This window comes from Seriola lalandi, unplaced genomic scaffold (assembly GCF_002814215.2).
Source record: "Seriola lalandi dorsalis isolate HSWRI2012SDOR001 ecotype SW California unplaced genomic scaffold, Sedor1 jcf7180002054474, whole genome shotgun sequence".
NCBI lineage: Eukaryota > Metazoa > Chordata > Actinopteri > Carangiformes > Carangidae > Seriola > Seriola lalandi.
In genome coordinates this window covers 1,896,426-1,920,669 of record NW_019525027.1, presented here as the reverse complement: position 1 = coordinate 1,920,669, position 24,244 = coordinate 1,896,426, and the positions used below count along the sequence as shown (strand labels likewise).

General features: G+C 40.9%; 1 protein-coding gene across 4 annotated transcripts; it reads left to right on the top strand.

Moving 5' to 3' along the window:
* The first annotated feature begins 1,187 nt into the window (after positions 1-1,187).
* On the top strand, positions 1,188-24,120 carry esrp2 (epithelial splicing regulatory protein 2). 4 transcript variants are annotated; one of them, XM_023411999.2, is made up of 17 exons: positions 1,188-1,343; positions 1,516-1,668; positions 2,154-2,282; positions 9,893-10,006; positions 10,585-10,699; positions 10,982-11,077; positions 11,622-11,676; positions 12,194-12,304; positions 12,849-12,981; positions 13,359-13,401; positions 14,915-15,216; positions 16,240-16,482; positions 16,908-17,106; positions 18,954-19,158; positions 19,307-19,505; positions 20,854-20,954; positions 22,656-22,795. In XM_023411999.2, exons 2-16 carry the CDS (start codon positions 1,537-1,539, stop codon positions 20,938-20,940), a joined length of 2,163 nt encoding a protein of 720 aa, XP_023267767.1. In that variant the 5' UTR covers positions 1,188-1,343; positions 1,516-1,536; the 3' UTR covers positions 20,941-20,954; positions 22,656-22,795. The 4 variants fall into 4 exon arrangements, with proteins under 4 accessions (XP_023267767.1, XP_023267768.1, XP_023267766.1 ...); XM_023412000.2 differs by lacking the exon at positions 1,188-1,343 and having other exon boundaries at positions 1,350-1,668; positions 16,240-16,473; XM_023411998.2 differs by lacking the exon at positions 1,188-1,343 and having other exon boundaries at positions 1,350-1,668.
* Positions 24,121-24,244: the final 124 nt, after the last annotated feature.

The window sequence follows — 24,244 nt, the reverse complement described above, 5'->3', positions numbered from 1 at the left end:
CAGCCAAAGTGTTTCCCAGTGTGTGTCCCCCAACTTATCAGTCTGGTTCAGCTGGGGAGAATGATTTCCACATAAGGAAGGAGACACTGGGAATTACTCTCGTGATTGAGGGATTGAAATGAGTGAAAGGAGGGGAACAGACAAAAAGCCTTGCATTCATCACCGTCTGCTGGCCCATAGCAAGCAGATCTGGGAGTGTCAGGAGTAACAAAACATGGAATTCTGGGAACCAAGCCAAAGACTAGTGAAAACTCAACCAGGCCAGCAAGAACCTGTGGAGTGATTAAAAACTGATTGTATATTGTTCTCTTTCAAAGTATAAACCATATTTTTCCCAAGTATGAAAGCTGCTGCTGGACATAAACAAATAGGCTATGTCTTGCAAAAGAGTGAGAGACTTCAAATATGGTGATCAGGAAATGGTTATGTACCACATCAAACTGTGGTTTTTAGAGGATGAATAAGGAACATAAGTTAAAAACATGTAAGAAACAATATATTTTACACTAAAGCTGCCTTACAATGAACAAACCTATAGAAGCTTTGCTAAGTACATGTTGTAGCGTAGGAGTGTATTGATTCAACCAGAGGATGAAATCAGTGTATGTGCTCCAAAATGTTATTTTAATGTTGAATCAGCTTAGGTATGCTGCTACAGCATCCATTCTTTATTAAACCTCTGATTAGCCCTGGTACATCACACAAGAAATGTTCTGCATGTTTGCAATTTCTGCAAATATCTAGTGTATGTTCTGGGGAAAAAAAGGTTAAGCAGTTGTACAATATCTAGTAAGGCAATGAACATGTAATAAATTAATTTGTGTGAATTTCTGGTCTAAAATACTATTTATACAAGGATGGGGAATAAGAATAGATGACCAGAGAGTACAAAACAAATCTAAATGGAAAATAATGAACCTATTGGAACACAAATCCTCTTACAAAATTAAAAAGTTGCCCTGTGTGTGCAGGTGTATCTCTGTGGGTGTTCTGCATTTCACAGTACTCATTTATTCTTCATTGTCAATGTGAAATATCAGCAGGCTGTATGCCTCATGGAAGTATTACGACCCTGTTTTGCCAGACTATTTCCTGATTCAACAGATCTGACCAATGAGATTGCAGCACTCACCTCAGCGTCCCGCCCTCACCTTTGCAAACCAGCCAATAGACGACACCGCTGGGACTTTCCTGGCGCAGAGGTCGAGCCACACAGGTAACTCAGAGGAAAAAAAAACTCCAGGGCTTGTTATGGAGTTCGTGTGAAAGAAACACGGATTTCCACCCTTCTTTACCAGTTAAACCAGTATCTCTGGATATAACACACTCAAGTACTGCAACAGGTACAGTCTCTGACCGCAAACTCTCTCGTGGCTCCTCTGAAAATAATCTCCCCTCTTTTTCTGTCTCCGTTTACCTCAATTGAGTTTCCAGTCCTTTTGTTCGCTCTTCTTATCACTTGGAAAAAGGTGAACCCTCGTGTTATTTTTATTTTAATCTTTGCTTTAATTGTAGTTTTTACCCTTGTGGTCCCTGATGGCTTCGCACAGTGATACTCTGGTGGTGTTCTTTGGGGCAACAGCTGGTGCAAATGGGGGTAAACTGGGTTCGGATGAGAGGGAAATAATTCTCTTGGTGTGGCAAATTGTGGATCTACATGAGAAAAAGGTACGGACCTTTCTGACCCGTTCGTTCGTTGTACGGTTTCTTATTTACCCAGAGTGTTTGTGGCATAGTGTCTACTTGTAGTGGAACAGTATGTTTGACATTTAAATCAACATGGTGTGCTCTCTGAAACCGTCACTAGCCTGCCTTTCTCTAATGCTAGCTAACGCTACATCAGTTCTCCGTCCAGCCGTCTCGTTAGCTCACCTCTTACAGGTGTGCGACCAAAATTTAACAAGCAGGTGAGGAGGGTTAATTTTCCCCTATTGGAGAAAACACACCTTTTTGGTTTTGCATGTCAGCTTCTATGATATAAACAACGCTTTATTTACAATTAAGTGCTTTTTGCAACTATATTGTCGTTGTTTGAATTGTTTTAAAGAGTTCATTTCCTGAATGTGGGAGCTAAAGCATGTACATTTGCAAATAAATAGGCATTTTCTTTTCACGCTGCATTCTGTGCCATGAAACGTTAAATCCCTTCACAGGTCGGGAAGCTTCATAGATGTCTTGTCAAGCCAGACACTTTGGAGCTGACAGACCAGTGTAAAGAGGAGACAGGACTGACTCTGGACGACATCATCAACGCTGAGCCCCTGGACAAAGCTCTGCAACAGGTGAGTCTCACTTCATCTAAAGAAGGCCTTAAAAGTTCTGGTGCTCACTTTCATATCTTTACAGTTTGAAACATCTCACCGGTGTACCACAGAAACAGCTTATAAAATCTCTTTGCTGTTGGTAACATCGAGAGAAATTCAGGGGCTAATTAAACCAAGACAACTTTTCCCCTCCAGAGCCAGATGTGACATGACAGGCCTGACTCTGTGTTAAGCTGTAAGTTACCGTGAGGAGTATTAAATTTCCCTGATGACCTTTTTTAAAAAAAAAAAAAAAAGAAAAGTCTTCCACCTGGTTGAGATATGTCATTGGTTTGGCCCTGACAGTTGAACTCTGCTGACAGTTTGTAGAAGCTGCGGAGCTAGGATGGGCAGAGCCTGGGGCATGTGGAGATAAGGAGGAGTCACAGGTCTAGTCTTGTCTCGGCCTGATGCATGCTGCAGACATCTGGATAGCGGAATGTTTACCTGGGACTGCACCAGGCTGCAGGTCAGACAGGCAGCAGTGGAGGCTTTCACATCTTTGGCTTTATCATCAGCAGTTGGTTACAACACTTCTTTATGACCAAGATGTGAATTTGCTTTCTGGTTCCTCCCCGTCAGGAGATGTGTTTTGACAAAAGTACTTATGTTGCCAAACATGTTTTTCAGCCACCCTCACAAGAGTGTTTGTTTGCACTGGGTGGACCTTTCCCGCCCCTCCAGTATTTCATAGTGTAAAAACCTCTCATTATCATGCTGACCCAGAGTGTTAGGGTTGATGTTAGTGCTGCTGTGGTGCTGAACACCGTGCATGCACAAGCAGGTTGGTTTGGGCAATCAATTAAAAAAAAAAAAAAAAAAAAAATTCATTGTATAGAACAGTGATGCTGCTGGGGTCATGATACTCTATGTACAGCCTAAGATTGTTACAACTTCATGGGAGTATTTGGTCTAAATTTCGATGTCATTTGTGCCTCGCACAGGCCTGGTAAGACTTCAGCTCCACTGTAGATTAGTTTGTGTGCTCAACCTTCAAATATTAACCCAAGCAATCAGTTCATTCTTTTCATACCTTTGTCTCACTGGTTACTTTCTCTTGCTATTGGTCACTCTAAGATTAGTTTTATCCCCGTCGATACAAGGAAGAAAAGAAAATAGTTTGAAGCACTGTAGAGAACTGCAGTTAAGTATGTGGTTCACAGATGGGCTCTTTTTTCTTTTTTTTAGATGAGTTGATCCATTGCAATTTATTCAATATTAGAGGGAAACAAGCAGCTGCTTCTTATTGGTGGACATGTGATATTGACCTACGTGTTCAGAGCCCCCAAGGATATCTGTCACTTTGGTGAAAGATTTATTAAGGTAGAGAAGGCTGGAGAGATTAGCATGGCTGTTAACACTTGGCTTTCATACAATTGCCAGCTATCCTCCATATCGTTGTGATTGTGAATACATAATATTTAATTTGTAGAGCTTCTGTTACACATGCGCTAGGATCTGTACACGCTTTTGTAATTTTACATGTTGGGGCCATGTGTGAAAAGAAACCTGCGTCCATGTTTCTGATAAATTTCTGTCTCTCACTCTGGCAATTTGCCTACATGGGACCTAGAGACATATATTGCATAATGGTTTTCCATTTCACACAAAGTGATCACACTGCATATTTATGAAATGCTGTGAATGTTGTAGAATTAGACATGAGCAAATATAATCAGTCCCATCCCACTTGTTTTTCCCCAACTATGTGCAACTGTGTGCTCAGGGTTGTGAACCAAAGATCATACATTACATTCTGAGCTGTGATAGAAAGTCACTTCATGGCAGGCAACCAAATCCAAGGACAACATTGATATTTAATTCTTTTTTCAGAAAAGTGCTAAATAACATATATAAGTGCTCTGTCAGAGCAGATTTAAATGTAAGATCATGGCTGTATATGACATGTGTTCAGGCATGTATGTTTTATGACAGGAGCTGTGACGCTTTTACCACATTATGGTGTGTGCACGGCACATCTGCATTTCAGTTTGGTTACTGGGAGTGGGCTGATGGATGGTTTACCTGTTGTCAGGCTGTTACTGACTGTACAGGCTTGGCTTTCGTCTGGGACACTGACAGCATGTCACAGCCTGTAGGGGGATGCATGTGATTTGAGACCTCACACACCTTGTTGTTGTCGTTGTGAAACTGAAACAGTAGGTTCTCCTAATCACTGTGTAATCATTTTTCAACTGTCTTAGACCACAGGCAGAAATGCTGACTGCTGTCTTCGACTTTGATTAAAGTTACCTACATTTGGTACTTGCTTACAAAGACAGCCATATTGTGAGATGGTTATGATGAAAAGCCTCCAAGGATGATTCACACACCTGTATTTTAACACTGCACCAAAGGGCTGCAGAGAGATGACACACAAATCACTCTGATTTATATGAACCCAAGCATACGGTGATTAAGTTATTCCAGCTCATTATCGATTCTTTCATCTCTACTGGGTGTGTCTTGAGATTCGGATGGTTAAAATGCCATTAATGCCACTATGAACGGAAGATCTTAAAAGAATTTTGATGTTGACATTGGTGCCTGTTGCTACAATGACCACAACTTAGTTTAGCTTAGTTTGAAATCTGGTTAGAACAGGAAACTGGAGAATGTATTTGCATCCACTGCAATAACTGAATTATTTTCAGATCATCTTAGAATGTCACCCGCAACTTTATTAAGGATTTCAGTTAACCGTTACATAAAATAAGAAAACTTTGCAGTATATACAAGAGTGCAACTTGAAGCATTGTTTTTTTTGGAAACTCATGGTGTGAGTGACAACGGTCTGCAGTGGGAGAACAATTTTCTTTACTGTGTGCTTGTCAGTTTTACACACACGGATACACCTGTAGTTAGCACCGGATGCTGAATTTCTAATTTATGCAATGTTTAAGAAACTGGGTTATTGCAAAAAATGAAAAAAAAGAGTTGCTGATAATTATGTTCACATAAGCTAACTGAAAGCTCTTTTACCCATGTAAGGTAAAACTGAAACTCTAATTGTTGTTGCCAAGCATTTCCCCCATCACATTCTATTGTATTCATGTTGCTTTTGGCCCAGTCACAGACTCCCATCCCCAATGCAAGCAATGTTACAACACTTAATGTGCCATAAAATGCACTGCGGTGGTGGTGGTGTGTGTCTAGTTTCAGGTGCTTTGAACAGTTACCACAGGGGCTGCCCTGACACACCCTGCTGCTCTTATTGGAGTTTGTTTCAGCCACCACCACCCTACCTCACCTCTGACCACAAACAGTCCAGCTACACTGGCGAGCAAACCCTGATAGGACCATGTTCAAAGGCCACTTCCTCCCCCTCATCAGTGGAAATGCCTTTCAGAGGGTAGAGGCAGGCAAAAAGTTGGTTTAAGAGTTTCCTCATTCTGGAGAAGCATGTGTTGATATTTGTATTGAACTAAAATAAATGACTTTTTCCATCACACGCTAAGATGGCATTATCAAATAGGAAGTTTGACATAGGTTATTGCATCATAACTGGTAATGAGCAGCCAGTATTTGACACCAGAGCCAAGTGTGCCAAGGTGTGACAACAATGATCTTGTCATGTAAAGGGCCACATCTACTACTATGTAAATCTATAAATAGCATTTGGACCTTTTTTCTGTGCTCTCTTTGTGAGTTTGGCTCAATAGCCCGTCGTCTCTAGTTATCTGTTGTCAGTGTGAAATTTGACTTCTGATCAGCTTGTTTGCTCAATTTAAACTGTTTTTTGACACAGAGGAGAAAGGGAGAGGGTGTGCCCCTACCACTTATATAACATTTGCTTTTCTCTTTGTAATCCGGCTTTAGTAATTGGCTATGGTGGAGCTTACAGCACAGCTAAGAGCAAACACTAGTTGTGTTATCACTGTAAACATGAAGTTGTGCAGTATGGCTCTGCTTAAAATGTGCTGAAGAATTAATGTAAAGAACTTTGGATTGTCATAGTTTTGGTTCTTTGTGTTTACATAGGAACGATGAAAGCTTTAGGTATTAAGTTGGGTCAGATAATTTACCCGATCTGTTAATTAGTTTTGTGAGCTTTTAGATACATGCGGCTGGCTGAGAAGAAAACAAAATGTAGCAAAGGCTGTAAAAGTGACATCCTGTACAAAATCGGAACACTCAATGAATTGAGTCTTAACTATTTCATTGAATTAGGTTGAAAGAGAGAATTTTAATTAAGGACTTTAAAGTGCAGAACTATATCTTTATTGATTCATGTTTGTAATTCACTTTGGCAACTACACCTCTATCAGTGGGTCACATTGTGCTGTTCAGGCGGTGTGTTGATACTGCGGTCAGGACACTTTGGTGACCTAGGCAGTGTAATAGACCAGTTGAGCTGAACTTGCATGACAGTGCAGGTAAATTCAGTGTTGCCAACACGGCCCAATTCTATTATTTTCCTCTGAATGATAATTTTTTAATTCGTTATTCATCAGCTTCAAAGCGCCTAAAATAGATCTTAACATTGTTTCACATATTGGTTCTGGGCTCAGCCTTTTTTTTGAAAATAATAATAGCATTGTGTGGTATATCCTTTTACCAAAATGTATCTGTTGACCTATTGTACTTGTGCAGTTTATCATACCAGCCTGTAATCTAAAAGTCAATCAGGTTTTCGGCAGTAGTGCTGCTGTGCCCCATTCATAAGCAAGCAATACCAGACCCGTATATACATGTGTAAGTGGAGGAATAGCTGAAAATTACAGCAGAATTTACTGGGTAATCTACATAAATAGAAATGGATTAATAAGCAAGTCTTTCAGACTCATCTGGAAATTCAAATATAATAACAAGATAAGTGTACAGGACAAGGTTGCACCAGTTTAGTCAAAATTTGTATTTCTTTGAAGTTGGCACCCCATATGATCAGGATATAACACCTATTGACTTGTTTGTGCACATTTGTGCAGGCAAAATAGAATTGTAATGTTTCGTTTCTCAACAACGCTGCCAGCACTTTTTTTTTTTTAGCATAGGCCTCAGCACCCCATTAACATCCAAATAACGCCAAAGTTTTGACTCATTAGTGCGCGCATCGTTTGTGAATGAAGCAAAAATGTTTGTTTTGCATACACAAACGTACACATTTACCCGTCTTTTTTGATAATTTGAGAAATAATGAAACACAGCCCAAATGACCCAAATCACCACTTTGGAGTCATTTGGGTGTTAATGGGGTGCTAACAAAATGGGCCTGTGCTTAAATATTTTCAAATTTCATTTCTCAAAAACAATTTGAGCTCAAAGTTCCATTTTAGGAGAAACACTGAACATAGTATAGTCATGTGATGCTGTTTGGCAGCTAACTCTCAGATGTTAGTGCATGAACACCTGAACCTTCAACCATTGACTTGATAGACTCACTTCCTCAGTGTAAAATCATCTTTCATAAGAACTTTGTGGGGCTGTATGTGGATAGGTTAGTATGATTCTGCTCACCAGAGCCATGACAGCATTTTCGGAAATTGCGCAGGCTCTTGAGCTTGCAAATTGCCTAACTATTTTTGAATACTGAAGTGTGGCTCCTGTTTTTACATGACCTCGACCTGGAAAATTGCAGGAACTTTATAAAGTAAGGTGAAAGTGTATGAGCGGCTCAGTTTAAAGAATGATAGTGACCATCTGTCTGTTTTTCTCTGTGTTTTATTTACATAGCACAGAGCAAATAGAAGTTGCACTGACTCAAGATTTTACAATTTTCACATTCACAGTTTTGAAAAAAACTTTCCTCTTTTTTTATTTTTATTTTTAATAGAAATTTCTGTCACCAGTGATCTTTTGTAGGTCTGCTGGTGTTCATGGGCCCACTGTAAATACCCAAGACTCTTTCATGTGTTAGTCCAGCTACCCCAAAACTCCCTTAATCCAACCCTGAAGCATTTGTTCCCTTGTTAGCAGGTGGCTGGCGTTGCCAAATAGCCCTGACTGACTTTCTGACAGAGCGTGCCCCAACATGCACCTCTAATACTCTGACTGTGTGAAGATTTGTCATATATAGCCAGTGGCCATGTGAATCTAGTCAGTCACTGAGTTTACAGTGGTCTTGTATCCAGACGGACTGATTTTGCTCCTACAGAGGTGACTTTGAGGGCTCACGGTAGGGGAAGGAAAAAGCTAACATTACAACTTTCTGAAGTGGCCAATGACACAAGCAAAAGGTGGTCTCTATCTTGCATTGTGACACTGAGCAGCTAGTGAATTAATGCAGCATTCAAGTCAGTGTGACTTCACAAAGGTTTCGAGATGTCAATATAATGCAAAGTAAGAGATGCAGAGATACAACACATACAATGATAAGACTGGTGGTTGCAGTTGTTGGATCTTGATCAATACAATAATTTTACATAAGAAATGTCATTTACAAATGAATTGTCATGGTATATATAGTTTAATAAGCCCAATCTGTGCAATGTATCGTGGTCTACATCAGACCTGTTTATTTAATATCAAACAAGGAACACTCAACTTATATTTATATGTGAACGAGTTACTAGTACTACTGATCTCACTGAGAATCATTTGCCTGTCTGCATGGTTGTCTTTCAATGGCTCTCCACCCCACCCCAGCACTGACAAACCCTCAAGTAAATATTTGCAACCTCTTCCGGCACACAACCTCAGATAATCAGGTTGTACGGTAAGCACCATCACATGATGACAGACTGCTGGTGAAACATTCAGCAACGTAAGAGTCTCAGGTATTTTCCTTTATGATTTGGTGACCTAAACAGGTGATTTCAGTGGGATACCTAGGCTTCTCTGTGTCTGAATGTTTGGCTAAGCAATTGTTGGCTAAGTCTTAACTAAATAAGATCATAGTACTTCAAGTCTTTGTTGCTGTCGGTTTGTTTTGGTGTATTTGTAACCTTACTGGCCAAAAAGCGCTCAACATAGCTATCATCCTGAGATAAATTAATATAAACTTGGCTGCCTTTGAAGATGATCATAAAAGATGTCATTAGCCTCTGTGCATATTGAGATCGAAGTGATGGCCTCTGTTGACAGTTTGAAACGCTGCCATCAATAGGTTGACACAACACAAGGAATGGGGCTTATTGACTGTGCTAGTTATAAATAAACATGTGCATATGTGGGAGGTGCTGGTATTTAGGCAGGTTGGACTTGTATAGTTTGTTTTTCCTCTGGCCTACCTGTGACTGTTGGTACTGGTTATTAGTGGTGTGATCATTCCTCTCTTTTGTCTGCTCCCTTTCTCACTAGGCAAACACTAAAACCTGTTAGACAAGCCTCGTTCCTAATGAGACACAAACACACAGTCAAATGTCAAACACAGCACCACCCTCATTTGTCTGCCTGAAGATTGAAGTTTAATCTGTGATATTCACTTTCACATAGTGAATGGTGTTTGCACAACAGATATCAAACCATGTTTGACCTGTATATTATTATTTAGTACAAAGGAGTGAAATAATCCAAAATAAATTACCTCTTTTTCCTCTCTATATTCAATATTTGTTATCGAAAGTCCCAATTTAATCCTGAAAGATGCTCATAATAAAATCCATGTTTAATTTCCTTTTCTCTTTTTCCTCTCTCCTGTCATTATGCAGTTCCAGCAGTCAGTGTCATCAGAAGTAAAATGCCTTGGCAGGAGCTCTTGCACACTTTGCGTCAACAGTCCTCTTGTTATCCGACAGGCCCTCCACCCCGAAGCTTCCAAAAAGGTAATAGTTCCCACTGTTTGTCTGTACCACAGACACGTTTCTGTCCCCATAGCGTAACATTTTACGATTTTAAATCCAAAATGAAAATATGTATCAGATAGCCTTTTATTTTCTTTTGTAGAACAATCTATAGGGCTTGTTGAAGAGAGTTGTGTTTCAAAATGTTAGTTGTTAAGATGAAAGTTTTTCAGCTGGACTTTGGCTGAGCACTAGTGTGTCATGCTCTGCCTCAGAGTACTAGTAATCCCCCATAACAAATCAGTATTGGCTTTCTCTGTCCATGCCTCTAGTTATATGATGGTGTGTCATAACTCGTATGGAAACTTTCTTTCCCTCATGAATGTGGTCGCTGACCCGTATTAAGAAGTAATGAATTTCTTTTGCATTACGTTTTCTTCATTTTTGTGTTCCTGCTTATAACTCTGACAGAAGAAGATGTCAACACATAGATACCTTTTCTACTGAATTTCCTCTTTTACATGTCTTTGTTTGTTAGCTTCCTGGTATATCCAGTCTCCATATCAGATACTGTCATACTGCCACACTGAATCGTTTCCTTTTTCATTCTTTCATTTCAGAATCTAGTCCTACCTGAATGTTTCTTTTCATTTGTGGACGTGAGAAAAGAGTTTCACAAATGCTGCCCCAATGCTGGCCCTGTGCAGAAGCTCACCCTCCCCTCCATGTTGGAATGTATCCTTTGCTAGTCTGTGCACTAAAACTGTATTTGTACTCGCGTCTTACTGATATTCTGTTTTATAAATTCTCCTTCTAACCACATATTTGTGGGTAGACACAACGAAAATTGTTAATGTACACCCTCCTTGATAAGTATAACTGTATTTATAGAGTATAGAATATATAGACTTTACTATGTCAATTCAGTGCAAACTTTTTGACGAAAAAACATAGTACAAGTAGTACAAAGTCAAAATGGCTGCTAAAACTGGGAAACATCTTTAACTGTATATGCAGATGTTGGTCTTCCTGCTGTGTCAGAGCAGTTGATGGAGGTGAGGGAGGTGAGGAGCATGGTGCAGCTGACGCTCTGCATGCTGGCTGAGCCCTACAGTAAGTAACCGCCAGACTTTGTATCTGAAATAATCTTACATTGACCCAGAGGCTGAATGTCTACCATTGCCTGTGCAGAGAAAGCAGAAAGGTACCTGGCCCATAGAAGGATCAGTGAAATGATATGCACTGTTATCAAGCACTTTGACCTGTCTGGTGGTTTGGGTTCATACAATCAGCACTGACTGCAAAACTGAAGTCTTTGCACAGGTGTTGTACAGTGCAGACCAGCCATACTTTTTTTTTTTTTTTGTAACCAGATCTTAAAATGTGTGATAAAAAGCAGCAACCTCTTATTTGCTGTAGAGATGGATGTAACATGACATGTTACAGTGCAAATAAATCGGACTTTAATCAGTCACCAGTCCCCTCTGGCTTTACCCCCTTGGCTTTGGGTGTAATAAGTATCAGGAATGCAGTGCTCAAAACTCACACTTTCAATTGTGTGTGAATGAACTTGATAAGAGACAGAACGATGTTGTGGACCTTCAGAATCCAACAAAAAATTAAATGACAGAATTTTCTTTTCTTTTATTCTTTTTAGATCACAAATTCTCCTGTGTTGAATCAGTGAAATACAAGTTTGATTCCGGCACATGGTATGTATGAACTTTTCATTTAGTCTCAGTCCATTCTTGTGTTTCTGCCACACCTGTTTACCAGCAGTGTTTGTTACAGACTGACAACCCCCCTCCGGCCGTATTCAGACTTCAGACCTGAATACAGCTAAGGGGCTCTTAACATTGATTACAGCAACAAGGAAACCACAAGTGTGTCATTAAAGCTGTCCCAACTTTGCCATCAAGTGCTTACCTGGCTATCTAGTGGCAGGGCACCAAATCCTGCTGTTCTCAAGACAGCCAAAAGCCTATCACCTTGACAACCCCCTGACATTTAATCACAGGAGTGTGTTACTGTGTTCAGCACTTACTGTGAGTGGCCTCTGTGTCTACAGTCTTTGGACAATTTGTTCAAGGGTAACAGCGATGGAGTTGGTGTTTTTATTCATAAAAGCTATAGTCTGTGGAAAAGTCTTAATCTATTTATTGTTTTGTCACTCATTACTGTCAGAAAGTCATTCATGTGTTTTCTCCCGCCACATTGTGTGTTGTACAGCAGTAAGACGGAGCCAGTGGACAGTGAGACAGTGATCAGAGCGCGGGGACTCCCGTGGCAGTCATCAGACCAGGACATTGCTCGCTTCTTTAAAGGCCTCAATATTGCCAAGTATGTTGGTCTTAATAGGAAACATCCAACAGCCCCATTACTTCAACAAACTTTATATAAACTCCTGTTGCAGGAGAACAATGTAATCTTGTTAAAATGTCAGATAATTACACAGTTTGCTTTTTAGCCAAGAGCAGGATAAGATACCACTCTAATGTTTGCACCTTAAATATGTAGCTGGAGCTAGCAGCTGGTTAAATTAGCTTAGCTTAGCATAAAAACTGGAAGCATGGCTAAAAAGTTAGCCTGGCTCAGTTCAAACGTAATAAAATACACCTACCAGCATTACCCAGTAATTAACACAGTACATAGTTACTGCAGAGTTGTGAGAGTGAGATCAATCTTCTTATGTATCTCTTGAAAATGAATAAATTGGTTTCCCAAAATGTCAAAATGTTCCTTTAACTATCAAGACAAGACCGTAGGTATCACTGTTAAACCCAGATCTGAAAACCATTCGGTCAACAACCTGTTGCTGAAGTTTTACTCCTGACTGCAGCTCCATGTCATTACTCATGCATGTATATGTGCATCTGTCTTTCAGGGGTGGTGTGGCCCTGTGTCTAAACGCTCAGGGCAGGAGGAACGGTGAGGCCTTGGTTCGTTTCATCAACTCAGAACACAGGGACCTGGCCCTGGAGCGCCACAAGCACCACATGGGCAGCCGCTACATCGAGGTCAGGTTCAGCATTTACCTCTTGTTCAGTCAGTTGTAAAGTGTAGTTTTGCTTTGTGTGTTTTTAAAAATGTGTAGCTGAACTCTAGTGCCCTTTTTATGTTCTTAGGCAGTCAGTGCGAGTCTGGTTAAGGTTTAGTGATTTATGCTAAAGCCCCTTCAGGGTCAGATTTCTATGACAGGTGAAGCTTCACCTGCATTTTTACTAAGGCATTTTATAAAGTCCCTCAGGCTCAGTATCACTTATAAACTGTTGCTCAGATCACAACATTGCTGTGTATTTAGTTTAGATCGAAGATCACTGTCAGTCTGAAGTCAGATCATATGTTACATCCTTATGAGTTAAATGTTTTTATGGTTATCCTCTTCTCTTCTCAGGTTTACAAGGCTACAGGAGAGGAATTCCTCAAAATTGCTGGAGGTCAGATTTCAGATTTTTTTTTTTTTTTTTTTCCCTCCTCTTCTATGTTTTCATGAAGACTCACGGTGAAAGGCTTTCTGTTAGTGTGTTAGCCTTATGTTTCATTGCTTTCCCGCATCTTTGAGGAAAAACAAGAGGCTTCCACATCTGTAAAAGAGCAGCTCTTTAGTGACTGTGAAAAAAGGATCTCATTTACCTGTGTCTTTGCCTCATCCCAGTGACTCTCCAGTAGCTTATCTTGGGCTAATGAAAGACGCTTTGTGAGGAGCTTCCTGCACCCCCCCCCCCCCCCCCCCCCATTCCTCTCTCACCTTCTCGTCCCCAGCCCAACCCCTCAGAGGCCAGTTGGAGAAAAATTTCACTCTTGGCTAACAGCAGCTCACCTGTGCCGTTCAGCCTCAAGCCCCACTCCCCTGAGGGAGAGAGGGCGGACGGCCAGTAAAAGGGCCAGCTCAGTGCTGATACAAAGATGGTGTGAAGAGACAAAGGCATAGCCGTGGGCCTCTAAACCATAGAGCAGCAGCCGCAGTACACAGAGCAGAGATAGCAGACAAAGAAACGCAGTCACTCGAAGCAGATAACTTACAGTGGCTGCCAGTCTCCCTCTGGACTTTACTCAGATGAATTAAGATCAATACAGATTGATAGCACATTGGACTTTAAGCAAATAGTAAAAGTAGACAAGGCACAGCTGCATTTATCAGTGGAAAATAGTAAACATGTAAATAAATGCATAATACAAAATATTTACTGTATCAGGCAGCAACACTGCTGTGTTGAGAAATGTTGAGAAATGTTATATTGTAGCTGTTTAATTTGAAGATTTGTTTGGCCATTTTCAGTTCAAATATTAAATATGGGCCCAGAGTCTTCTGTCTAGCAGTAGAAGAAACAGGGACAGTAATACTTAATTTTCTTTAAAAAAAAAAAAAAAAAAAAAAAAAAAATGTCAGACTAGTCTGTAAAATAGTTTTTTACGTGTACATTAGCATAAATTGTAGCGCCGCTGAACTTAATATCTACAGTGTAGTTTATTACCTTAATCACTAGATGACAGTATTTTGATGACCTCTCTACTGTATACTTTTTACATGCGTACAAATGGATCAAAGAAAGCCGTGTAGAAATGAGGCTTCACTGAACATGTGAGAAAATGTATGTGTACTCTCTGCCACTTAAGGTCAGTTTTCTGGTTTAATGGCTCACCAGATGGGGTTATTTGCAAATGTAAGAGAGTTAGCTTTGAGCGAGGACAAGCACTACAATTACAGTGTCAATATCGCAATATGAAATTGGATATATCTTGATGAAGGATTTCATCTATGTCAACTGCCTGCTACTAGTTGGTGCATTGTGTTTACCTAACAGAGTTGACGAAAGCAGGTTGTCTTTACGTGAACATGAAATGACAATAAACCTTGCCTATTAACAAAATGAGTGACACTGGGATGGTCTTATTTTGCTCACTAGCTTGAAGCAAGGTGTTTAATCATAGCTGTTTATCTGACTCTAGGTACATCTAACGAGGTGGCCCAGTTCCTGTCCAAAGAGAACCAAGTGATTATCCGTATGCGGGGGCTGCCGTTCACTGCCACACCCCAGGAGGTCCTCTCCTTCCTTGGTCCCGAGAGCCCGGTTACAGATGGTGCTGAAGGTCTGCTCTTTGTCAAGTACCCCGACGGACGGCCCACTGGTGATGCCTTTGTGCTCTTCTCCTGTGAAGAATACGCCCAGAACGCGCTGAAGAAGCACAAGCAGATCCTGGGGAAGCGGTACATTGAGCTGTTTAGGAGCACCGCGGCTGAGGTGCAACAGGTAAATTCTTTTAATTTGTATGGAAAATCAATTAACTTTTTAGTTACAACATGGGGAGAAAAATGCATCATGTAAGATTTTTAAGACTACTGCTGAGAAATATACTGACGTACTGCATCAAAGGATTCAAAACAGACATAAAGATCCCGTTGGTGATGTGTAGGGAACAGGCGGAGGTCCCTTAAATGAAACTTAGTTTGATTTAAGCTCCTCTGTGCAAGATGTTTAATACATATAAGGTTGTGTGTGCGTTAAGTAATTCTGGCAATGTCTGTTTCAAAGTAACATTAAAACTGGCAACATGAACAGGGGAACTTGTGGTTTTCTATTTTAGACATAAAACATGGGCATGTTGTCCTTGGCAATAACTGAAGTACTATTTGATGCATAACAAACTAATCATGATAAATATATAGACAAATCCATGTATTTAATTTTCTTGCAGTTAGGGCTCTTGAAAAATTTGTTAGTCATTAGTGAATAATCAAAACTAGTTCCATGTCTGTGTGACACTGATCAACATAGGCTGAGGTCCACAACAGCCGCTTCCAAAAAACTGATGTCATGGCAACGTACAGAAGTCGGCAAACATGGCATTGAAAGTATGTGATGAAACAGTCGAGGCATCCAATAAATCAGATGACTGTGGAGTTTGCGCAACTAAAAATGACATCTGTATTATTGCACAATGTATATGTATATTGTTTTTCAATCACCCTGAGGAACAGCTCCGAACTTTTTGTCCCTCAGCTTGTTCCTGTTGACTTTGGACCATACTCAACTCAACCTTTTTTCATTTTTGAAGTTTTTCCGTATTAAAGTTTGTGCATGCAGATAATTTCAATAATCGGTGAAGCCTCTGATTGTCACTGCTGGAAGTCCTCTCTTGAGCATGGTGTGAAATGAACTTGGACGTCCTCATCTCATAAGAGTGCTTATTGGTTGAGATTTCAATCATTCGTGGAAAAATTAGCAGTAATATGTTTTGATTCATCAGTGTCTTTCCTCTTTTGTATTTGCTAGGTCCTGAACCGCTACATGTCCACACCTCTAATCTCAACACTGCCCCCTTCTCCCATTGTGCCTGTCCCGGTCCTCGCCACGCCTCCTTTCCTTCCGGCGACCAGTAGCACACGCGACTGTGTTCGTCTGCGTGGTCTGCCCTACACTGCTGGCATTGAAGACATCCTGGAGTTCATGGGAGAGCACACTGTTGACATCAAACCCCACGGAGTCCACATGGTCCTCAACCAGCAGGTCAGACTGGTGGGGACATTTTTCACTGTAAAGCTCCATGTCTTATAACTATGTTAAATGCCCCATCCCCATTCACCCATGGTCGAGTATCTAAAAGCATTTCATTTAAATTTACATTTTGATATTGTTGCCCAAGTAAAGAAAAACTGAAAGGAAACAATCTTGGAAGGGCACCGAACAGCCTCCTTTGCCACTTTATGAATATCATTTGCTCTACAGATATGGTTATCCTTTTTTTGTCCTCCAACAAACTCACACATAAATGTTCAGACTCTCCAGCAACCACATGATTGCAGCATTATAATTATTATATTTTGTGTTTTTATTATATGAATGCCACCTGCTTTTGAATTGTGTTGGGTAGCTTTGTGGTGTATTCTCATGCACACTGTTTTTTGTTCATGACTGTTTTGTTTTGTCTCTCTCCTCTGCAGGGTCGGCCCTCTGGCGATGCCTTCATCCAAATGAAGTCACCTGACAAAGCGTTTATGGTGGCCCAGAAGTGCCATAAAAAGACAATGAAGGACCGGTACGTTGAGGTGTTCCAGTGCTCCACAGAGGAGATGAGCATAGTGCTGATGGGAGGAACCCTGAATCGCAGCGGCCTCTCCCCCCCACCCTGCAAACTCCCCTGTAAGTGAACTCCACCATATAAGATTCATCAAAGCACCAAATAAACCCGCATCTATTCGATTTTATATCAGACTGAAATATGTGAACTGTTGGATGGATTGACATGAAATTTAGTGCAGACATTTATGTTTCTCTCAGGATGAATTGTGATAACTTTGGTGATAACTTTATCACATATTCATCTAGAACTTTTTTTGTTTGTTTTTGATCAAATACACCTACAAAACTAATGACATTTCTATCAGTTACAGGTGTTTGTGTTTAGTGCAAATTAGCAAATGTTAGCATGCTAACGAGCTAAACTAAGATGGTGAACATGGTCAACATTACACCTGCTTAAGATCAAAATGTTAGCATTGTCATTGTCAGCCTTTTAGCGCTGTTACTTTAGTATTTAGCTTCCACTTTCCTAGAGATGAAAAGTTACACAATTAACCCAGCCTGTATGAATATCAGAAGGTTCCACATACTCAAAACCTAAAATGTTCAAGCTTTCAATCTGCTGCAGTCTGCTGGTGTTTCACTAGTAGTTTCAGACAGTAGACAGAGTTCTTGCCTCTTTCTTCTTCTGAAACAGTATTGCCAGTTAAGACTGGACTGCAGCCCTAAGTATGCACTTTGCTCTGTTATGGCTCATATCTGTTTTTAGTGCTGGAGATTAGATCAGGATAGGCTTCAATTATTACTTTTCTTTATAATGATCACTGATTAACATTTCTGTACCATTTTTTAAAATAATAGATTTAATAAATAGTTGCCTGACACCTACATCCTTTCTAGAATTACAGTTGAGGAAAATTTCTTTTTCCTTGTAATTTCACCCTGACTGACCAGGAAACACATCAGCCTCCACAAGGTCAGCAGTGTTGTGTGTCACCATGTTTCCCTGTTGGCACTGAAGGGATACCACAGCTGCCCACAGCTTCATACTGATAGTGGCTGTTTGCATGTAAATACATTGATACCATCATTTGTGTGTGTGACAACCTGAAGCACACAGGAGAGATTTGTAAATAAAATAGTTGGCATGCAGAAGGTGGTTTCCAGACTGACTGACTTATTCCTGTAGTTCTGGCTGTCATCTCTATCTGTTCTGTTGACATCCTGTGACCTGGGATGCAGTGACTGACTGACAGACCAGCTTAAAGAAGTGATAGTTGAAATATATCATCTAAAAAGTGAAATTTAAGATGAATGTTATTACCCAGTCCAACTGTGCTAATGTCCATTATATCTTTCAGAGCTTTTATGGAATAGAATTTTGCAATACAACATTGTAACTTCAAAATAAGAGTTGTGGGTTACATTTGGGCTTTGTTTAAAACATGTCTGATTGTCTGACTCCGTATGTTGCTTCCCCTGATGTACAGCTGTGACTACCTGTGCCTCTGTGCCCCAAAATCTTGGCAGTAATAGGAATGATGGCCAAAACTATGACAAGGTTATTTTTGTAGTTCTGGTTACAGGTTAAAACTAATGATTATTTTCATTTTTAATGAATCTGAATATTATTTTTCGATTTAATTGATAATGTATCTCGTCTGTTAACTGTCAGAAAATAGTGAAAACTTGGTTTCCCAGAGTCCCAGGTCACTAACTGTCAGCTGACCGACAGCCTTGACCCCAGAGATGTAAAAGAGATGTAAAGATGTAAAAGCTTCTTTTCAGTGAGAATTGGTTTGTTTCTCACAGTTTTGTGCATTGTTTGTAACTTGAGACACATGATGAAATCCCCATGCAGCATGTTGAAACTATCCATATACTTCTTCATACCACACTGTATTAATGGCATGGTTGCACATGAGCTGAACACAACATGTAAATGATCAGGTTTTCTCTCCCTGCAGGTCTGTCTCCCCCCACAGCCTATACTGCCTTTCCCACCCCACCTGCCATTCTCTCTGAGGCTGCCCTCTACCAGCCCCCCCTGCTGGCTGCTCCCAGACCTCATCAGACCACTGCACACAGCCCTGCTCACACTCTGGCCTACTACCCCCCTCAACCACACCTGTACATGAATATGAACATGAACTACACAGCTTACTACCCCAGGTTAGTAACGCACCAGCTACAGCTAACTGAAAAATGATAAAATGCCTTGTTCTGCTCTTCCTACTCATCACCAGTTAATTCATCTTCTGCCTTTTACTGACTTTGTCCTCACTTTTCTTCTTTTTCTTGTGCCACACTCTCACTGCAGCCCACCAGTTTCGCCCTCCACAGTTAGCTACTTTGCAGCTCCACCAGGAGCAATGGCAGCAGCAGTGGCAGCCCAGCCCCACCCTGCTGCAGCCGCCGCCTCTCCTGTGCTGCCCCAACCTGGCGCCCTGGTCAGGATGCAGGGTCTGCCCTACAACGCTGGAGTCAAGGACATCCTCAGCTTCTTCCAGGGATACCAGGTCAGTGCATGTAGCACTTCAATGAGGCCACATATTAATAAAGTGCACTGGTGTGTGAATGGATGTAGGTGTCACACAAAGATAAGTATGGAAATGTACTGTAAAAGCCTGGCACTCAAATTTACTGGCAGAGAGAAAACAATATTACCACTGTATTTTTTTCTTCGACTGCCATGTAAGATGATTTGAATTTAAGATTTTGGTAGGTGAGGAATGGTTTTCTGCTGTGTGAATGATTTTTATCTCTGTTTGTAAAATGCTCACACTTGGATTAAAGCTGCCCAGTGCCATGTTACAGTAAACTGTGGCAACCATTCATAGCAGCTACTTGACAATGATGGTGAACGAGTAATAAGAAATAACAATAAGCAGTGTCTGTGGCTATATATTTGTCGTTTATGAACTCTTCCCACAGTCTGCAACTCCAAGTGATGATGTCAGAAGCTGTTGGACCATTGAGCCCATTTCTATTGGTGGTTTTTATTGAAAAATCACACCACTCTAGTATTCAGTTAAGGGACTTGTGTGCACTCGTGCCCCCCCAACCCCCGCCCCCACCACCCCTCCCTGTGCTTCCCATTTTTTTCTGCTGCCAGTCCAAATTAGGCGGAGTCCTCTGAAGCAGGTATGAACCCTGACAGGTGTGGCTTCAGACAAGAGAGGGGTGGGGTTTGAGGTGGGGGGGTTGTGTTGTTGTGGTACAGATCTTGGGTCTGATTTTGGTCTTCATGGCTTATGTCATTTAGTACTAGTTCAACCCCCGTGTGTGTGTGTGTGTGTGTGTGTGTGTGTGTGTGTGTGTGTGTGTGTGTGTGTGTGGTCTTATTTTAGTGGGCTGCCAGCATCAAATTCACACCAAAGTCTCTTGAGTGAACATTGAAGGACTTGCTGAAGGATAAATGCTGGATAAATAGTCTGTGTGTGTTCGAGAGAGAGAGTAAAGCTGACTCTAGTCCTGACTGTTGGCTGAACTGCAGTAATTGTATCCTGAATGGAGCAAGTGTGTGGTTTTCTTTCTGGCTACAGTCATGCCTCTCACATTGGCCCTGGGCGAGAAAACAGTTCCCACACCATCACTGGTTTCCTTAACCACACAATCCCATACCAAATCACTCTTTGTGGTTCAAATGAAGCGTGTTCAGCCAGTGTTTGGTATGTATGTTTGGTGTGTGTGCGTGCATGTGTGTGTGTCTCTGGTTTGGTGTGTTTGTTTTCCTCAAAAACCTGGAGTATTTTTGAGAGTGTTTACTTTTGCATCTTTTTTTGTTTATCTAAAACTGTGTACTGTCATGTGTGAGACAATGTGGAGGCCTTCCCACCCTGACTGTCCGTTCATTATTATCTGTAGTACGCCCCTGACGAGTACAGCGGCGTGGTTCAGATGAGCGAACAGGCCAGGAGTCTGATTCAGCCCAAAGAATGGCTCTGTCTTTAGGGACTCGCCCCAAGGTAAGAAGAGCCTCCAGACCAGAGAACCGGAGTGGACAGAAAGGGCATTTCCTCGACTTAACTAATGTCTATATGTTTAGTTTAATGTACAACATCCAGAATAAATGGATAATGGGCCAGCCTCAAACTACCCAGTAAACACTGAGGCAGTGATTTACAGGTCATGACTGGTTCAAAATGACTTGAAATCCATCTTGCAGAAACATAGCTTCCTAAAGAATTATTGTGCCCACTATCGAGCAATGTTTCTTGTGAGATTGAAGCACTGTGACATAACCCATCATACATATCACACGCCAAACTATAATTTGACAGGACTAGTCTGTGTAGGAATGCCCAATCTAGCCATCGAGGTTCTGAGCTCCTGACCCGGCATGTCAGTCTGCTGCTTCCCAAACAAAACTGCTTCATGACTAAAGTCCTTCCTGTAGGCCTGTGAGAGGAGTGCTGAGTCTGGATTCCTGACAGACATCCACACAAGTTTCAATATGCTGTATATAATGCACAGAATGTATGAAATTTTAGTGACCTTTTTTTTCTTAAGTCCTCTGACAAAGTGATCAAAGTCAAAACCACTGTCCCACAGTCATACATGTTCCTGTTATAGGATAGACGCCGCAGCGGCACAGACTTAGCCACCACAATCTAAAAGTGGATTATCAGTTAAATTTTTACAGCTTTTTTTAACTTGCAACTTTTGCGGCACATCGCATCAGTTGACACTTTCTCTCGACAGGAAGTTTGGTATTAGCACTGTGAGATTTTGGTGTTTCTGTAAATAAGAGGAACATGTTATTTCTAATGATTGAATTATCATATTGAGCAGCATCTTATAGGCACCTGCAACAGGTGCTCTTATGTAGATATCCTTAATATTTTATACATTCTGTGTGTTGGACGTTGCTGTACAGCAGAGACAGATAACCACCCCATGCAGGGCCCACAGTCCCTGCTCTTCAGTGAGGGTAAAAACCATCTGTATGCTCAAGTTTACAAACCTTTAGAGCTTTTGAAAAATGAAGTGGTAGAATACATCCCTCTTTTTTTATTTAAATTTTATCTTAGCACTGTCTGTGCTACTCACTGAACATTGTGTCTTATCACAGCAGTTTTGATTTAGGATCATGACAACATACAAGCTGCAGTATTAATTTCTCTTGATTCAGCACTCCTACACTAAACCACCGCATGAACACGGCTTCTGAATCAGGGCCTCCCTCTCTACCTCGACCGTTTCCAGTGGATGGTACCCTGAATGTATTATCCCACTCTGTCTGTCGCCCTATCTAATGCTCTGACATGTGATTCTCTAACATGTAGACTTTACAGATTTTACTGCTCTCATTACAATGATCAGTGTGTTGTTTCATATCTGCATGTTCTAAAGAAGTTTTTGCATCAAACTTGATTTTGATGCAGGACGTGGATGCATGCAAACTAACAGATAATTAATGTGTGTGGCATCACACGTGGGTCTGGTCCTCTGGGAACAGCATGTACTCTACTTTACCTGTTAAGCTCTGCCCATTAATCTTTTTTTTTTTTTTCCCCCCTACCTAACTGGACCGGTTTGATGAGATAAGCTTTGCCAGGGCTTTGTTCATCCTAGGCTTTGTGGGCTCCCCCTGGAGTTTTCATGTTGCAGCTGCTTGAAAATAAGTGACACTTATTTTCACGTCTGTTTTTTTTCTTTTTCTGCAGCTCCAGCCAGATGCTGTTCTCATCTTGTACAACTTCAGTGGCCAGTGCAGCGGTGAGGCCTTGATCACCTTCCCAAGTGAGGAGATCGCCAGACGGGCTGTAACCGAGCGCTCCAACCACCCCTTCTACGGCCAGCAGGTCCACTTGGTCCTCTGTAACTGACCACTAGCTCAATCTAACCTCCCACTGAAAGCACTCACCTCCCAGCTTCTCCGTAAAACTGAACAATCTCCAGTTGATGCCATTGCTACATAACGCAGCGATTTTCTTTGATCTGCCATTTATTAATACACACCTGACCCTGCTGGCCCTGACACTCCTGAAGCTGCTGCTGGAGTCTGAACATCCACAGGTGAAGCAGCTGAAGTCATTAAAGCTTTGCGTTGTGCTAATGACTTTGTGGATGTCATGCATAGCATTACTGTGTATTTGCCATCTACTGCAACAGCTGGTTGTGGAGAGGAGATGGTGCGGAGCCTGGACAAATCCATAACAGTGGCTCTGTGTATTCAAATGCTCTATATACTGTATTTGTCCCCTATAAAACTGTAGAGATCATTTTCATCCTGAAATGCTTGAGGCTATACAAACCACTTCTGCTTCTGATCTTTTCTGTATATTTCTGAATTTTCATTCTTGACCACTATATTTTGGTTCGTCATAGTTTATGATCCTTTGTGTTAGCTCTATGCAAACACAGATGTGTGTATGTGCGTGCACAATGTTTATTAATTTGATGGTCTCCAGTGGTGCCATTGAAAAGTGAAAAAAAAAAAGCCATAAAGACTTAGACTACTGAAATGAGGAGTGGATCTCAAGCTGTATTCTTTAACTAACATGGATTCATTTGAACTTGAGCTGCAGGTACTATTAGTGAAAACCACAGCAGGATCACAGTTTTGCTAGTGTACCAAGTCATTTGTAACTCGTTTTTCCTGTATAAAGCATGTATGACACGTCATCCCATTTAGACCTTTTCCAAGGACTACAGATTCGTTTTTGCTCCAATCAAAGAGTTAAGGAACTGCTCGTCTGAATAGCATGACAAATTGACTCTATTTTTATTAATCCAATTTTGTTATTAAATCTAACAGGACAGAGACATATCCCGAAGCCTTTTTAAAATGATCAACCTCAGCTGCTGTACAGTCTCTGTTCTGTTTTTTGTTTCCAGACTATTTCTAACAATCAGTCTGTAGCATCTTTAATTCCTGCTTACGACCGGAGTACTGTGTACGTGTTTTCCTGTGACGGGCCTATTGACAGCTGTCCTCAGTTTGTTTTTCAGATTTTTTTTTCGTCTTTACTTTGCCTACATTACCCAGAGTGCAATACTGGCCCAAACAGGGCTAGGTCAACCTCTGGTGGCAGAGGAGATATTTCTTTTGTTGCAAGTTTGAGACTTGCATGAATTTAGCTCTGTGTAAATTAGATAAGACTATAAACCATAAAATGTTGACAATGATCCATGTTTCATTTGGTCTCATTTAAAGAGATGAATTCATAAGACAATAATGTCAATAAAACCAATAAAAAATGTTGTCCAGACATAAAAATATTTCTTCTTTCTAAGAAAGGAACAGGGAAGA

Bases quoted from the DNA above. Each gene is read 5' to 3' on its own strand.
- esrp2 (XM_023412002.2), top strand. From the start codon at position 1,537: ATGGCTTCGCACAGTGATACTCTGGTGGTGTTCTTTGGGGCAACAGCT. The intron at 2,283-9,892 runs GTGAGTCTCACT...GTCATTATGCAG, and splicing joins TGGACAAAGCTCTGCAACAG to TTCCAGCAGTCAGTGTCATC. The intron at 13,402-14,914 runs GTCAGATTTCAG...ATCTGACTCTAG, and splicing joins ATTCCTCAAAATTGCTGGAG to GTACATCTAACGAGGTGGCC.